This window comes from Notothenia rossii, assembly GCF_949606895.1.
Source record: "Notothenia rossii genome assembly, chromosome: 8".
In the NCBI taxonomy this organism is placed as follows: Eukaryota; Metazoa; Chordata; class Actinopteri; order Perciformes; family Nototheniidae; genus Notothenia; species Notothenia rossii.
Window position 1 is genome coordinate 13911379 of NC_136906.1, and position 18487 is coordinate 13929865.

Sequence of the window (18487 nt, forward strand, 5' to 3'; positions counted from 1 at the left end):
ACAAAAATATTTAATCCGTTTTAACCAGACATGCAAGAAGACAAGTGTGTTTATAAAATTAGCACATTACTCATTATACCAACATTAATATATATATATATATACGTATATGTATATATATAAAGGATTCCCTCAACTAATCTCCCTGATGAGAATATCCATGTTGAGTCTTTTGTAGACTTATTGAAGACAGAACATGACATAAGTAACAAATAAATAAATGCGTAAACACATGAATAAATACAGGAATACAAAAATACAAGAATAAATAAATGTAAAAAGAACTGAAATAAATGTGGTAATAAATACAACAAAAAATAAATAAATAAGGAAATAAATCAATCAATGTGTAAATAAAAAAATAAAAGTTGAGAATAAAACAGAACACACATTATTATATATCTTAATGTATTTCTACATTTATATCTTAATTTCTGTTGTTTTGCTTGGTAGCCTTGTATTCTGTGGATACAACAACATTTATAACACATACTTTCAATGCTCTGAAAGTTACAATTGCACGTATCTTTAACAATATCTTTGAGTTGCTATAATATTTAGTTTATCTTCAGAGCCAGTTATAACTGTTTATGAGCGTCAAAAATGGTGTCGCTATTAAAGGTTTTGCTATTACCTGAAACTCAATAACAGGAGTGTAAGGTATGGGATTTTTGATTGAGATATCTTTGCCTATGCACCAATGGATAATAAATCACGAACAGTGCAGCTCCTCTATTTGGCACAAGAGAGCAGCATAACGCGATTTTCATCCAGCTGAAGTTTGTCCTGTCCGGCTTGCTGTAGTTGCCGGGTGTTGGAGGTCGGACATTCCCATGTAACATCCACTGCGAAATGCTATACAAGCGCCGAAAAGAGTGTGATTAACGTGAAATTACAGAGACATGTGGCACACACTGGTCTCTGAATGACATTTACTCCCGAGCTGAACAGTCGTTCGTTAATAAGAAGAGCGTAGAAAACACGGAGGACCTCCAAAAACAGTCCGTCCGTTTTGTCCTACAAAGGAGAGTTTGACAGGACTTCAGTGCGCGGGCCTGCTACTAGAGGAGGACGCTATCCAGAGGACTTCATGAGACAATAAACACTGTCCTTTCTGTTGAAGGAAGCAAGAGAAAACATGAGGAAGGATGTGAGGATACTGCTTGTGGGGGAACGTAAGTAGCCTTTAATCCAGAAGCTGGTGAACGCTTTATTAGCTAACATGCTAGTGAGGTAGCTAGAGGCTACAGCTAGCAGATGCACCCAGTGAATAGATAGATAGATATTTAGGAAATACACATGGTGAAAAAACACTATGATTTTGTAATGCATCTCTGACATTTTAAAGACTGAAGAGGGAATTTAGAAAATAAGAGAATTTAAAATATAAATTAGAATTTGTTTTAGCCCTGGTTAGATAGATAGATAGATAGATAGGCTACTGTATTTATCCCAAGTTGGGTTATTATTTTGTCACAGCAGCATTTTGACAGCAAATCTTAAGGATAGACATTCAAAATGTAAAAGCAATATATACACATTAGCAGTCAAACATACCTCAGAGGAGTATCTCCACATTATAACATATACAGAATACATGAGAATACTCTATAATATGCCAAACTACTGAACATATTGTACTAAACATAGTGTACATGAAAACACACTGTGTACAATATACTAAAACATGTGAGTGTATGTGCAGTGAGTGGCTGTTCTGCCTTCAAATCACCCATTTAGTGACTGTAACCTTTTCAAAGACTTTGATAAGAATAAATATCCTGAGCTTTGGTTTCGGTCTGCTGTTTCCATTTAAGTATCTCACAGTGCATCATACCTTATCACGAGTGTTTCCATGTGCTGCCATATCTCAATAAGCTACTTCTCATGAGCAGACATTATCTCATGTTCAGGCTGTGGGAAATAACAATGATCCCAGGTGTAAATGCTTTACAAAGGCACTTAAGTAGTATGAAGGCGGTATTTATTTCTAGCCTGCTGTGTAATTGATTTAGATTGTATAAACAAGAATATAAATATAGTGAATATTGGGTCTTTGTTATTACAAGATCTTAACTTTCCCCAGGAACTCGATGTGAGGGCAGAGTAAAGCCATAAAGGCGACACACTCATCGTTGAAAAACTCTATCACCTGGTCTGTTTGTTCTCTTGAAAGCGTGTGTTGTCAGTACTATTTCTACTTCAGTTAAGGCTATGCCTGATGCCCTACTTTGTCACATAAGGCGAGTTGGTACTGACTGTTCCTGAAAAAAGGAACGCTAAATAATATGTGCCTTCGCCAGAGTTGTAAAGTTCATCAGAGTCTGTGGGGTCACAGATCTGTGAAGACACTGAGGGACCAGAGGGGCTGCAACCTGGGGCTTAAAGGGGTCCGTTTCCTGATTGATCAATCTGACAATCATTTGTTCAATTCATTGTTTGCTCTCTATTGTGTTCATAAAAATACCCTTTCAGTTCCCAGGCACCAAGACGTTTTCAAAGTGATGTTTATTATCTAACCAGCAGTCCAAAAATATAACCCCAAAACATTACATTTCCAATAATAATATAGAAAACCGAAAAAAACATGCATCAAGATAATTAGAGTGATAGACTAATTGGATAATCAATGAATAGTTTAAATCCAATCATTCAATACAAGAAATGGCAACTTATGAATGTTATTATGTCTGTTAGAATATGTATGTTTCAATATATCTATATAGTGATTACATTGTAAAAGAGTTGGATGATTTGTTGTTTTTTTGATTGCTCTTTTTTTCTTTTTACTAGCATTTGTTCTGGTGTAGAAATAAGCTTATTCTAGTTCATTTAAAAGAGAATGTTGTGAAGTGAGGATGACAATTAAGAGTAAATGTGGAGAATTCACTTAAAATATCCAATTCAAATGAGTTACTTAGAATACACGTGCAACTCTTAGTCTAACCTTTCTACTCTCAGACTGTATTTCTCCACCATGTGTTGTTTCCTTGCTCTGAGCTGGAATTCAGTGAATGCTCTTTGGGAACCGTTGCACTCGGCTTCAGCTCTGACCCTGCTTCAGCTGCTCTGGTCTGCGCTCTGTAACTTAACACATTACCCAGAGCACTCAATACAAATGGAGGAGAGGTCACGTGTTAACGACCCCATTGTCAGTCAAAGATGTATGTAATTCCAGATTGTAACGACACATTTCTTTGTCCTTCGTCTGTACAGCCAAGGTGGGGAAGACATCGCTGATCATGTCTCTGGTCAGTGAGGAGTTTCCTGATGAGGTATGTAACAACAGGAAATCAGGGGATGGATACCGTTGAAATCATTTATGTTGCATCCTGATCAAATGAATATGGGCTGGGCGGTTGTCTGTAGATTTGTCTGAATGTTATTTGGTGATGTCAGAACCATGAGGGTAAAAAGGAGAAACACATGTTATATTTTTAGATGTGTGTTTGTTGTCAGAAGAATTCATCGTCTTTTTCTATCTCCCAGGTTCCCCTTCGAGCTGAGGAGATCACCATCCCAGCTGATGTCACCCCAGAGAGGGTGCCCACACACATTGTGGACTATTCAGGTACATCTCCCACCTACCACACACATGGGCTGCATGTCTGATATCAATCCCTACCGAATATAATCTGAGTAATAGATTAATTCGGTAACAGCACAGCTTGATGACATATTATTTACTGTAGTGATGTTTCCTTTTTGACACCGTATAGAGGCAGAACAGACAGAAGAGCAGCTGTTCCAAGAAATATCAAAGGTATGTTTGACCTAATTCCCACTTTCCTCTGGTTCAGTAATGCCTGAACACATTGTTGATATTGATATTTGTCTTTACAGGCCAATGTTATCTGCATAGTTTACGCAGTCAACAACAAGAAGTCCATTGAAAAGGTGAGCATGGCGTCTTTGTGTACTCTGTAGAGTTAATCAAATACACGACTGAAGTATTTCTGGAATTTTAAACAAGGCAAGCTTTTTCTAATCATCTTAGTCTGAGAAAATAAATATGTGTTTGTGCCGCTGCAGTGTTTGATGTTGTGCTTTACTCCTCTAGGTGACAAGCCACTGGATCCCTCTCATAAATGACAGAACAGACAAGGATAGCAGGTGTGTGTTCAGCCATTTTAATAGATGTGTGTTCGTCTTCCTTGTGGTTCACTTCATTGCAGACTTGAAATCAGAGTGCTGGGAGCTAAGGATTTTGAGATTATTGTCCAAAAGAGGGCTTACCATTGTTGAGCTAATACTGACTTAACTGCATGCCACACTTTAAAATATAGAATCATTATTTCTGTTTTACCAATGCTAATTATTGTAAATTAAATGAATGAATACAGATTAATTTGATGTGTTGTTTAAAGATGACATTTTTCAAAAGATGATTTCAAGGTAATTAAAGCGAATATGCGTTACGACAACATATTCTAGTAGGGCTGCTAATGACTATTTTTAATATCAATTAATAACCATTTTCTCATATGTACATTTTGTCAAACCAACAGTTCAAAATCCCCCCAAAACCATTCTCATTCATATAAAAAAGGGAAAAACAGCAAATCCTCACTCTGGAGAGGCGAACCAGACAATTCTTGGCATTAAAAAAGCTGCCTATAATTTATTCTGTCAATTAAATAATTGTTTAATCAACCTATGGTGCTGGCTCTATAATGTGGTTATAAATACTTTCTCTGCAGAGTACCACTGATCCTAGTGGGGAACAAGTCGGACCTGGTGGAACACAGCAGCATGGAGACCATCCTGCCAATCATGAATCAATACCAGGACATCGAGACATGTGTAGAGGTAAGACATCGACACACACACACACACACACACACACACACACACACACACACACACACACACACACACACACACACACACACACACACACACACACACACACACACACACACACACACACACACACACACACAGAGATATAAAAAACCTTTTTGGTCTATTGAGGAAGAGGTGTGTGGATGTCCAACTCAGTTAAATATCAAAGAAAGTACTTTGATGAAGCACTTAAGAGCAATTAATTGGCATCCAATGAAATCCAATATAAGCAGTGACTGTCAGAGAGGCTGGCTCTGTGCTGGACAGATCGCCCCCCCCCCGCTGCGCTCCTGACTCCACTTACAATCTGACTGAGTAGTTGATAGATTTATTTCTCTGAATCCCGCTCTCTAAGGCCATCGACTGATGGACTGTGAGTGTGTTGAGAGGGTAACAAGGTTACAGAGGGAGAGGAGGAGGACGTGAGAGAAGGCACATGCAGTGATTCTGTTAGGGGACACTCACCTGGGGACACACACGCACTAATGTTTTACTGCTAGTTCAGTGTCCAACCAGGGCCCCCGATTGGCTGTAACTCCTGCTTCTCCAAGTTATTTATATCTCTGTTTCTTTGTCAGTGTCCAACCATTTTATAATGTTTTTTTTAGGTAAAATTGCAGTACTCTGCAGTTACAATTGAAAGTTCTGGATTCAAAATTCTTCTTAAGTTGAACTTCACAAATAATGGAAAACAGTTCTGTACTCATTCTTAAGCCCACATTTGTTTGTCTGTGTTATTTTCTTGAATGTGTGTAAGCTGCACTTATTTTTGGTATAGACTATTTTAAAGATTTTTAAAAATATTTTTGTATTTGATATGGTCTCAATATTTCTATTTTTACTACACCTGCCAAATAAATGAAGTAATGTTAGTATATCAAATATTCTTATATGAAATATAGTGGAGTAGAAATACAAAGTAGCAAACATAAAGAAAAGAACTCTGAGTTGTACTCAACTTGAGTAAATGTACTTAGTTACTTTCCAACATACATTTAGACTAACTCTTATTTCTGACCTTGAAGCCTCTATTGACATCATTAAAGTGTGTATTCAACTAACTCAACTAACTTTGATTGTTGTGGAGGTTATAGTAATAGACTTTTTTTTCTAAGTGATCTTTTAAATTCCATAGAGACGCATTGCCTGATAATTGTCCTCTATTCCCACACATCTGCCCTCTTTCCCCTCAGTGCTCTGCTAAAAACCTGAAGAACATTTCCGAGCTGTTCTACTACGCCCAGAAGGCTGTGCTCCACCCGACGGGACCCCTGTACTGCCCGGAGGAGAAGGAGGTGAGAGCCTTAAAGACTTTCTGAGATTAACATCCAGCTAAGGACAAACCTGCAAATAGGTTGAGACTGTCTTTCAGTCCAATAGTAGCTCAACACGGTCTACACTCAATGTGCTCAACATGAATCCCATAATACACCAACGTTTCTGAGTTCCTCTATAAACCCCAGCAAGCCAAAAGAATGAAGGAAAATGTAAACGTGTGACTTGACTCACGGAAAGCCCTGGCCTCACATTACATAACAATGATACCAGTCGATGAGCTGTGTTTAGATTTTAAACTAGGGGTCAAAGGAGCCTTAAGTGATGTGTCTAGTATGGCAGATACCCTGAGATGACAACAAGTTGTGTTGGTGCATCCCCTAGCGTTAGCTGCCACTATGCTTACTGTTGAATTAAGCGTTTCTGTATAAGTACATTTAACCACCTTGATAATGATATTTCTTCTTTATTACAGTTGAAGCCTTCCTGCATCAAGTCTTTAACTAGAATCTTTAAAGTGTCTGACCTGGACAACGACGGCATCCTCAATGACAATGAGCTCAACTTCTTCCAGGTAAGGCTCTCCACTTTAATAGTGTCACTGTCGACCAGTTGTTCATGAATAGATACAAAATGTGGCAGATTTAAACATGAACCAAACATAAAAACACCCATCAGCTTTCTCACGGCACACTATGCATGGCTTGTTTGTTCAGAGAACGTGTTTCAATACACCGCTGGCGCCTCAGGCTTTAGAGGATGTGAAGAATGTGGTCAGGAGAAACATGACGGATGGAGTCAACGACGACGGACTTACACTCAAAGGTCAGAGACTCCTATGGTTTTAGTTTCCTCCTATTTCCTCTAATGTATTACCTATTCCCCTTCATAACCCCTCAAAATACCTTCTCCTTTTCTGATTATATTTGTAGGCGTTTGCTTATCACTTTTTGTGTCTTCTATATCAGGCTTCCTGTTCCTCCACACCCTCTTCATCCAGCGAGGCCGACACGAGACCACCTGGACGGTGCTGAGGAGGTTTGGATATGACGACGACCTGGAGCTCACACAGGAATACCTGTTCCCCATGTAAGGGCACATTTAAAGACACAAGGGTTATTGGTAGCTTGGTAGTCTTTGTTTTACAACATCAAAGAAAAATAATCAGACATTTTGAACCAAAGGATATTGGTCATTTTTCCTTGAAATTCGACTTGTAAACAGTTCATACAAATCAAAATAGTTACAGAACAATAATAATAATGGTCGCAGCTCGAAAGATGCTGCAAACAAATATATTTTTACAAAAATGTTTCATGCCTAATGGATCCAGATTCATCAGTCACATTATTGCAGCCCTGTTTCATTTATAACTTTACAAAATGATACATAAAAGTGTTTTTATTAAGTTATCATTCATCGTCATCCTCTTATGGATGTCGTGTTCCTCTGTTGAAATGACGTAATTTCTATCAGTCATTTCCTCTTGTTAACAGATGTGTTCTGGTTGAGTGCCTGGTATATGAAGTGATTTAGTGAGATTCTTTCTTCCTTTGTCCCCTTTTGAAAGTGGTTGTTTCTGTGTGTCCCTGTATCGCAGGGTAAAGATCCCCCCGGACTGCACCACAGAGCTCAATCACAACGCTTACCTCTTCCTCCAGAGTGTCTTCGACAAACATGACAAAGTGAGTGATTGGCAATGAATCTACAAAACCTGTTACTGTTATTTAAAATGCATGATACCGCTTATTCTGTTTTCTTATGTTCAAATGTGTGACTGTAACTGTGTGCGCTTGGTACGACCCAGGACAAAGATTGTGCGCTGTCACCAGAGGAGGTGAAGGACTTGTTCAAAGTGTTTCCCTACATGCCCTGGGGCCCGGATGTCAACCACACGGTGGGCACTAACGAACAGGGATGGATCACATACCAGGGATACCTCTCCCAGTGGACGTGAGTGTGGAACATAGCTATTAATACACACACACACACACACACACACACACACACACACACACACACACACACACACACACACACACACACACACCAGGCTGTCAGCAGGGTCTTAGAAAATATTAAAAGTTGATAAATCAATTTAGCGAAAATGAAGGCTATTAAAAAGTATTAAACGGCATTTTCCAAGGTATTACATTTTGTAGCTTGTTTTCAATAAGTATATAAATGGTCCAAAGAGGTTGTATTCTACAGTCTGCCAGAATATAATCATTGCAGGTGTGTAGTGTGATTCTGTGTAGTTTATTTATGGCATCCCGTTGGATCTGACGTCATCTGAACAGGACATCGCACGCTCACTGCTTGATAGCGCGCAACAGTCCGTTTACGCCGGTTGCTAAGCAACATCGTTATGGGGAAATGCAAGTTTGCGTTCAAATGGTTGGAAGATAAGGAGGAAGGACAATCAATACTGTATATAGTCAATGTGAGTTAAAGTGTGTCGCCAAGGTAACCAGAGTGGCGATGAGGTCTTAAAATGTATGGAAAGGGTCTTAAAAAAGGTCTTCAACGGTTTTAGATTTGACTTCAGGATTCCTACACACGCACGCACACACACACACACACACACACACACACACACACACACACACACACACACACACACACACACACACACACACACACACACACACACACACACACTCGTGCCTATTTTAGTGTTATAAACCCCGATAGCATTCACAGTATGGCATGATGTACTTTTATCTGTGTATTCTACATGATTAAGTACAACATAATGTATAAATCTCTCATGCCTTCAGACTCATCATGCTCTTTGTGTTTCTGTGTTAGCTTGACAACATATCTCGATGTACAGCGTAGTTTGGAGTACTTAGGGTACCTTGGCTACTCTATCATCTATGAACAGGAGTCCCAAGCTGCTGCCATTACAGGTAACAGATATGTTTGCGTTTATGCCTAAAAAATAAAAGCATTACTTTGAATGTATGTTGCCACTGATCATGCATGTTCTCACTTGTGAAAAATGTGCATTCCCTGTTCTTTCAGTGACACGTAACAAGCGCATCGATCTGCAGAAGAAACAGACTCAGCGCAGCGTCTTCCGGTGCAACGTCTTGGGCGCCCGAGGCAGCGGGAAGAGCGGCTTCCTGCAAGCGTTCCTGGGCAAGAACCTGCAGGTGAGGGGAAATCACAGCTTCACATTATTTCAAACTCTTTTTTTTTTTTAAAGGGATATTTTTCCCAGTGTGTCTTACTGGAAGCACACGGAGTGTAATCCTGTCCGTCCTCGGTAAAACAAACAATGTGCAATATATGAAACTTGGTCAAGCTTGTCGAAGATGAAAGAAGATAAATTGTTAATCAGAATCAGAAACAGATTTATTACCAGGTAGGTTTACACGTACGAGGAATTTGACTTGGTTTCGGTACATAGAATTAAAACAAGAATTAAAAACACAGGTAGAGAACTAGAAAAATAATAAAAATAATAAAAAATATAATGAAATATAACAGTATTTATATTGCAAAGGAATAAAAATGGTCAGTAATAAAAAATATTGGTGTGCATTAATGTAATGCATAGAGTCTGTGTTGAGGCAAAGTGCCAGTAAAGTGAAATGTGAGCCAATGTTACAGTATTATTTACTCATATTACATAATTCATAGAACATTCCAAAACGGGTAGAATTGATTTATTATACAAAATTAAGAGAATGCTAAAATATTATTATGGTACATTTTAAGTTTTCAAATCAGAGTTGGAGCAAACGGGCCAGATCGCAGGGAACCCTCTTATGAGCAGTGTTGATGGGTTCCTGCTATTAATGTGTTTGTTCCCCACCACAGACACAGAGGCGGATTAGAGAAGACCACAAATCCTTCTACGCCATCAGCAGGACCTACGTTTATTGTCAGGAAAAATACCTGCTGGTAAGAACTACCGCCTCATCATCTGTTGTTTGGATTACTGTGATATAATCTGTATCGCACCTGACTGTGCGTTAATACCTCTACCTGCACACTCAGTCTCTCTCTCTGTCTGCTCTACTAGCTCCATGAGGTGATGCCAGACTTCGACTTCCTGTCAGAGGCGGACCTTGCTTGTGATGTAGTCTGCCTGGTGTATGACGTCAACAACCCAGGCTCTTTTGAATACTGCGCCAAAGTGTACAAGGTATGTTCTAGAACAGTGGTTTCTCACCTGGTGGGTCACGACCCACTTTCTGGTGGGTCGCGGATGTGTGAGTGAAGAAAAAAATAAAGAAAAAATTTGAAGTTTTTTTTGTTTGTTTTTCAAACTTTTATTTTTAAGGTCCGTGAAAAACAAACAATGGCAGAACATATTATTAATATGTTGGGTAGTAATAGATGTATTTATTTTCTTCTCAGTGTACCAGAATGCGTTTTTATATAATAGTACCCCCCTTCTGGTGTTTTCAGCATGTCTGCCTATTGTTATACAGTTCAGCTTTGATTCCATCATCTCATTAAACCTTTTTAAAAGCATACTTGGGTTCTGTGAAGGGATATACGGGATATATGCACTGTACTTCACTTTAATGAAAAGCAAATATATATATATATATATATTACTGCACGATTTTTTGTTGAATAAATTTGAGTGGTTCAAAATGGTGGGTCGCGATTTATTGACCAAGTAAAAAGTGGGTCCCGAGGCCTGACCAGTTGAGAACCACTGTTCTAGAAGACGAAATGATGCACTAAGGCTCGTAAAGGCCGGCTGCACACGGTCCAGCGAGTAACATTGAACTATTCTGTTTGGCAGCAATACTTCATAGATAGCAAGACGCCCTGCGTGATGCTCGCCGCCAAGTCTGACCTGCACGAAGTACGGCAGCACTACAGCCTCTCCCCGCACGAGTTCTGCCGCAAGCACAAGCTCCACCCCCCCCAGCCGTTCACATGCAGCACCATCGAGGCCCCCAGCAAAGACATCTACACCAGACTCACCACCATGGCCATGTATCCGTGAGTATTAAACCCTTTGTGATCTCACTTAACTATTTAAGCCTTATCCACCATGGCTATTACTTTTCCTCTGTGTGCCTGTCCACTTTGACCTCTCTCCTGCTTGTTTGGATCAGAAAGTGCCTGAGATATTCAAAGGTTACATCATGGGAATATTATTGAAAGTTGACATGTATTTGCTGTGTTAAGTGTAAAGTTGCTAAACACAAATTAGATGCATATTCTGGGTCTCTCATGCTGCCTCGTGAGATGGCTGCATGTGTGTGTGAAGGCCTATAAGTCCCTGCCTGAGACTCTTTGAGGTCAATCCTTTACAGACTTTACAGAACCAGTATCTAAACTTTAAAGCTTCCTGATCAGAAGAGATTTCAGAGGAGATAATTGGAACATAATGAGACCTGGCTACTTAATCTCATTTGATCAAGCCATTAATCCTATTGTCTACACTTGAATGAAAGCACGAGAACCACTGTTCTAGGCCATGAGTTTGAGTAGTAATGCGATCTAATGATGGAGGGTAAATTCTGGGTCAGACAGTGAACAGATTGTTCAGAAACTACTTAAAATGTCAACCCAGCTCAGGCTAAGGTGCTTACTAAATAGTATATATTACATTTCATTGTATTGTATGCAATGATTCAATGGTTTGCCACTTTAAAAAAGCATGTATAATTACCACTTCTAACTAGAATCATAATATTCCTCCTACCAACTGTTTATGAAGTGATGGGACCATGTTCCCTTCCTTTCTTTGTGGATATCCTCTCCTTGTGTCTCTTGAGTTTATTCTCCTTTAAGTTTAGACATGGCAAGTTCATTATAAATGTTTTCCTGTCAATACGTCTGTCTACTGTCTATGAGTTGAGCAATAGAAGTTAAATGGCAGCAGTGCAGGCTGCAGCCCAGAAGTAAGTATTCTCTTAACTCTGGTTCTTTATTTAGTTAAGTGGTTATATACTAGTGGTCATCTACCTTGGCCTCCCCCTCCTCTGTGTATGTGTTGTCTTTCTGTTGTGGTGAATACACGCATCTTTGTGTGTCTCTCCACAGCCACGCCCGTCTGCGCTGCATGTGTGCCTGCAACAGGTGCTCCTATTGCCTGTGTCAGAACCTCCTCAAGTTGGAGCTGCTGCGCAGTATAAAGGCCCAGCTGTGCAGGGTCGTTTTCAACAGGTTCATACACGGGTTAAGCTTGTGTGTTCTAGCATAGCCTCCTTCCTCCTCTCTGTGTGCCCCACCCTCGAGTCTGACCCCCCGGGTCCATCACAGGGAGGCTCCTTTTCCACCCAAGCTCTCTAACATGGTGATGGGGACAGATCCTCTGTGGTCAGGTTTACACTGCATATCCACTTCAGGGACAAGGGAACATTAAATGGGATTGAATGTGATGTTACTGATACCAAAAACATGTGGTTTGGATAAATAGTGTACTCTTCCTTTCCTTTTGTGAATATGTTGATACTCTGGGGATTTCTTTTTGGGAAATACTCCTGTTGCTTCACGCTGGGCTGCCAAAAAGCTGCTGCTTGTTTGCATTAGTTGGCTCTTTTTACAAACTGATGAGCAAAATAAATGTGAACAAAGTTTTTAATCAATTTATTGATTCATTAATTTAATATCAATTAAAAAAGTTGTATATGTGTTCAACCTTCTAAATCAAGTAGGACTCCTCTTCCTACAGGAGTTGTATATTAGATGCTTTTCAGACAAATCAAAAGTGAGCTACGTTTTTTTATTTACTTCTTGGTCATGTTCTTAAAAGCCGATGGTCATGTTTTGGTCTCTGCTGCAGCTCCAGCCAGCGCCCCCCCCCTCTGTACAGTTTGACAAAGCGAAGTGTGACTGCGCTGTGCCGGCTAACACACGGGCTGCTAGCCAGGGAGGTGACGTGTGTTGGAATCCGTGTGGAAAATGCATGAAGCGCAGTGCATGCTCTACCCCTCTTACTAACCCACATACATGACACTAATACATTTTACAGATAAAATCTTTTTTATGTCATTCAGAGGAATAAACCATTTCAATGTTTTCATATCTCTGGATATATAATGCTACAAACAACTGCAATACATCATATATCTATGTTGTTCAGCCAATCATTCCTACAAAATATCAACTCTTAACATTGAAGGGTTAAAAACTGATATATGAAACCACATTTCTTTAATGGTTTTACTACTTCCTCCTGCAGTGGATATGCAAACTGTGAATCTTGACTAACAAGCATATTCTTTGCACAAAGGATGAAGAAAAACCAGCCATTCACTTTGCTTTGTGCTTCATTCAAACTAAAAACCTCATTGATGTCTGCATGATTATATGTGGTTCATTTTCAATCACATGCAGTTCTTCCTGTGTATTCATTTCTCTTTGGCACCAACCCTTATCATTAACCATTGAGTGCTTGATTCGTTACCTAGTATGTATTCAGTCTCCCTTTGTCTATATTTCCATCATTAACACTGAAGTCTACTCCAACAGGAGACATTTTATTTTAAAAAGCACAATATCAATTGGACCTATACTTCAAATATAAACAGCTGTACTGGTTTCCTGTGGGTTTAGACTTCAAAATGTAACAGACTCATTGTTTAAAATCTAAATGTGTTCCTTTGATGTTTAAATAGGTTCTGTTGTACCAATCACCACCGTGTCATTTCATCCTGTTTTCTCCTGTCTTGTATCTTCTGTCTGTGTGTTCGTCCTTCCCCTCTATAGGAGTTCACAAACATGTTTTTGGCTGCCCTTCTTCCTCTTCCTCTTGCATGTGTTCACCCTGTGCTAATCAGTCTGCTGCTAAGTTGCATGGCTCACCTGCTCTCTACCTCTGTGGATAACCAAAGGCATGCCTCGGTCCTTGGCAATATGTCTCACATCTATCAATCTCTACATCAGAGAGAGCTTGGTGTTTACTATAAGAAAGGGGGGGGGGGGAGTGGGGGACACTGCAGAGTTTGTATGTTTGTTTACGGCAGAGGTGTGTTGTGTGTTTGCAGATTTTTGGGGGAATCTGTCGTTTTTCCAGCCAATTATGGCATAGAATGCAGAGCTTGTGTTTGGGCGTTCATGGAGCTGCATACTGTAACGTTGCACCCAGCACTAACCTTTGTCTTTTTAACCTCTGGGGGTTGTTACACTATTAATAGCATGACACTTAATGGGCCTGGCAGTGCACAGTGCCACTAGCACATTGAATGCCTGAGGTGTTTTCTAAAAAGTGCATCGGTCGACCGGGATAAATTATGCTTTGATTTTACATATCCTGACATTGTAATCTTGATTTTTTTTTTTTAAATAATTTCTAAGGTCTCAGAAACAGCAAAAGCAATGTCAGGCAGCTTTAGAAAGGTCATTTTGTATTTAAAATACAACTTAATTTTGCTTTGCTAAAGTGGCATACAGTGTTTGTAAAATATTTAGGGGCGAGCAAAAGAGTCAGAAAAAACACCAATCCACATGTTCTTTATTTAAAAGACATTAAATTACTTTTTAAATGTTATTTATCCTACCCGATGACAATTAGATTAATGGCCGCCATGTGGTGTGTACATTTTATAAATGTGATGTGTTGGTAGCTTTTTTGTGCCTTTTATGTGTGTGGTGTGCGCCGCGGTGACATATTGAAAGTGCTATATCATAGTTGAGCTTGTGGGCAGGGATCGCAGTTCCTTTTATTTTCAGGCGGGGTAGGGCGGGGTGATATGGATCGGATATCACTTTAGATGTTTTAATTTGATTTGTTCTCTATTTTAACAATACAGAAAATGTAAATAATATTTTAATAATAATAATAACAATAAATTGTTCGGCTTACTTATAATAGGATAATTACACATCAAGTATCACATGGCAGTATTGTGTCTATTCAAGCTAATTTAATCATTAAATGTTAGAAAATAATCGACAATGGTTTTTAGTATTTTAGACGCAATGGGTTCTCTGGTTCCAGTTTCCATGTGAATTTAAGCTGTATTTTTAACACAATTTATTACATTTTATAGACTAAATGAATAATGAATTGATCACAAAAGTAAACGGCGTTATTATTGCTAATGAAATATTTGTTAGTTTCAGCCCAAGTCAATATTATTTTTGAATGGTCGCCCCACTCTACCCACTGCGTTTGAGCGTGTGTGTGCGCACGACCCCGGCCATGGTGTGACTTTGTGTGTGTGGGTGGCTGCCGGGCTGGGTGGAGGCTTCGGGGGCTTCCTGCTCTCAGGAGGGTTTAATTCAGGTGCAGCAGGTTTCAGCCCTCTCCAACATGGAGGGTCCATCTTTATGGAGGCCTCTGCTGAACAACTAAATCCCCAGAAAGGTAAAAGCAGAATACACTTCCACAGAGTTAGATTTGTATACCGGACTGGGGAGTATGCCCTGGATAGGTTTAACTTTTCACTATTTATCAACAAGGTCACTATTTTAACATTATTGCCAATGTTCATGTCCTGTAGCAAAAAGAGACATACTGGAGTCTTTATATGAATAGTTTTACATCTTGGGAATGATCTTATTGACTTCAGAGGAACAGTTCCAGTGAGGATCAATATCACTTTCATTTCTGTGCGTTGAATATGAAGCGACTTCAGCGGCTGGTTAGTCTACTCATTTCCTGGAGGCTATGCTAAGCTAACAGGCATATGTTAACAGGCTAAGCTGTTAGCTTAGCACAAATCATATTTTACTGGAAGATACGCACTGAAGCCCTGGGAGACAAGTAAGAAAATAAAAGTTTGGATATTCAGAGTTGTGACATTTAAACCTAATTCTCCAAATAGGACTTAAAGCCTTCCTGTTTCACAAAGTGGTTCAGCCTCTTGTGGCCGACATGAGCATTACAACAACAAACACAGAAGAATGATCCTGACAAATGAATCTGCCCAAACCTTTTTGTTTTACCTCCCGAAACAATTTTTTATTCGTAAAATGACCGTGGCAAAAATTGTATAAATCCTGTTGTAAACAAAGAACAGACATAAGTTTAGATCTGACTTGCGTCTCTGGGGTTTCATAGATATTAGAGGTAAACTATTATCCAACTCTGTGCCAGAAGAATTATTTTCTGAATGTCCAACCATCCCTTTAAGGTTTAAGGCTGGGCTAAGTTGAAGTTTTTGTCCCTTCACAACAGAGGGAGCACAGGTGACATGTTTTCTGCTGGTTTATCTCCTGAGTTTGCAGTAGCTGTAGACCAGTGGTACTTTGTTGCTGTCTCCGTTGCCTCATAGTAGTGCTTGCTCTTTATCTTGCATACTCTAGTTCTCCAGTGCTTGTGTTTCCTGCCAGATCAGCTGGTGTTCAGTGATATATATTATTTTCTGGTTTTCTTCCTTAGTGTGAATCAGAGTTGCTGCTTCTCATAGAGCAACACCTTTCCTTTGTCTTCTTCCCTAAAACTAAACCAACTGTCAAGAGAAAGCATGTGTTCCTGTTTCAAGCTGGTATCACATGGCGCTGATATTCCTCATTTACCTGATTTAAGAAAATCCCCACTGTAGAGACGGGAGGAGGGCACATGACTTTCTCTAGTCAGTTGGCAACTCTTCCCTCTGCTGTTTTAACAATGGCGTCGTATTGTTTTAGATCAGGGGTGTCCAAACCTTTTTCACTGAGGGCCACATACAGAAAAATATACGAAGGGCTGGGCCACTCACTAGAAGTTTATGGCCTCATAAGGTAAGTTATAAGTCAGGAAAATCAATCAAATGTAGGTAAACTATTCTTGATACTAGAAAATGTTTTAAGAAACACAACAGCCTACATCACAGCTCTCCATAGGGTTTCATGTATTGTGTTGGCAGCTCATTCCTTAAAACAGAAGCTTCAGATTGCTTATAAGAAGAGGAAATATGAAGGGTAGATTTCAAGTTGGTTATGTATTAAGTTATTGGGCTTTTTTTTAAATCAACTACGATTTGCGTGACATTTCTTCCAACTCTAATTGACCGAATTTATATGAAAAGTGGGCTGTAATATATTTTTACATTTGTATTAAAGAAGTACAATATATGACAAGTTCATTTGTGGGCCATGTTTCAGTATACGTTTTGAATTAGCTGAGGGCCAATTCAAAATGGACGTAGTTTGGACACCCCTGTTTTAGATGCTGCTCCCCCTTTTCCTTGTTGCTTCCCCCCCTCACATGACCTGTCCCTCTCTCTCTCTCTCTCTCAGGCACATGGCTCAGGCCGATCTGAAGAACTCCACCTTCTGGCTGAGAGCGAGCGTGGGGGCCACGGTGTTCGCGGTGCTGGGCTTCGCCATGTACAGAGCACTGCTCAAACAGCGGTGATGGGACAGCGTGACACTTCCTCCCCCCCCCCCGGCCCCTTCTGGTGACTCTGCCCCCTCCCCTCCTACCTGAAAGACTCAAAAACACTGGCTGACTAACCCACCCTCAACTCCGCCTCATCCCCTTCCCACAATGCAACACAAGCAAGAAACAAATGAGAAAAATCCTAGTTACATTTTATATGCATAAAAAAAAATGAAGTGTGGTGTAGTTTTTCTGTTTAAAGTTGTGGGAAAAGGAGCAGGCGTACTTTTGAAATCATTCAATCTGTAAATGCTGACATGTTGTCTAGTATAGTCCGACTACTAAACACTGGATGTTTTCAGCTGATCCAGTCCTCTTTTTATTTCTCAGGTCAGTATTATTCATTAGTTAGATGGTTGGAGACCAGAGAGAGGCAGCCATATACAGAAACACCACAAAGGGACTTGAACCTGTTAATAAATATAGTGTATATGCCGCATTTTATGCATGTAGGACTTTTAGAATTGGACCCATAGACCGCACAACAAGCTCCTACAGGTGTTAGCGATGCATCTAACACTAGAGAGGTCATGATTGGCATGCACTTGTTTATTTTGTGTGTTTATTTATTAACCTGTTTCTTTGTTTTTCTTGTCTGTTTTGAGTGCACCGCATGAAACAGAAGGATTTACATTTTCCTTGTATTTTTGTATTTAGTTTTATCAAAGCAGTCCTTACGTATTGTTTTTTTCTGATTTTATTTTTCTGGTTTTCAAATAGAGTTTCGTCCCTCATGGTATATTTTTATGAAGTTAGAAGCACCATATATCAACAGATTATGCCATTAACAACAGCCATTCAGTGCACCTCTCCCACCTTTAAACTATTAAAAAGTGTTCATTCTCATTCTTCTCTTTTCCAGCATTTACAATAAAAAATGGTATGATCTGGCCCAGCCATGTGTTGTAAGGGTTAAATGACAGCAACATTTAAGAGCAATGAGGACGACAAAAATTGGTTTTAAATATCTGTAATAAATGACATTTACACCCATCTGAAGCCATGTTGTGCTTGTGTGTTCTTCCTGAGAGAATAAGTGGTCATTTCCAAACTAGATTTGTGAAATGAATCAGATCAGCT

General features: G+C 39.5%; 1 protein-coding gene across 5 annotated transcripts; it reads left to right on the top strand.

Annotated features, from left to right (window-relative positions):
- The first annotated feature begins 753 nt into the window (after window positions 1-753).
- rhot1a (ras homolog family member T1a) lies at window positions 754-18406 on the top strand. 5 transcript variants are annotated; one of them, XR_013801854.1, is made up of 21 exons: window positions 754-1175; window positions 3217-3275; window positions 3490-3571; window positions 3720-3763; window positions 3844-3897; window positions 4061-4113; window positions 4701-4809; window positions 6039-6140; window positions 6596-6694; window positions 6837-6945; window positions 7089-7209; window positions 7721-7805; window positions 7928-8073; window positions 8932-9032; window positions 9148-9278; window positions 9949-10032; window positions 10154-10276; window positions 10889-11091; window positions 12884-12974; window positions 13810-15409; window positions 17266-18406. XR_013801854.1 is itself a non-coding variant. In XM_079645761.1 (20 exons), exons 1-20 carry the CDS (start codon window positions 1139-1141, stop codon window positions 17381-17383), a joined length of 1983 nt encoding a protein of 660 aa, XP_079501887.1. In that variant the 5' UTR covers window positions 758-1138; the 3' UTR covers window positions 17384-18406. The 5 variants fall into 5 exon arrangements, 4 of the variants coding, with proteins under 4 accessions (XP_079501887.1, XP_079501884.1, XP_079501885.1 ...); XM_079645761.1 differs by lacking the exons at window positions 12884-12974; window positions 13810-15409 and adding an exon at window positions 12142-12264 and having other exon boundaries at window positions 758-1175; XM_079645758.1 differs by lacking the exons at window positions 12884-12974; window positions 17266-18406 and adding an exon at window positions 12142-12264 and having other exon boundaries at window positions 758-1175; window positions 13810-13995.
- The last annotated feature ends 81 nt before the right edge of the window (window positions 18407-18487 follow it).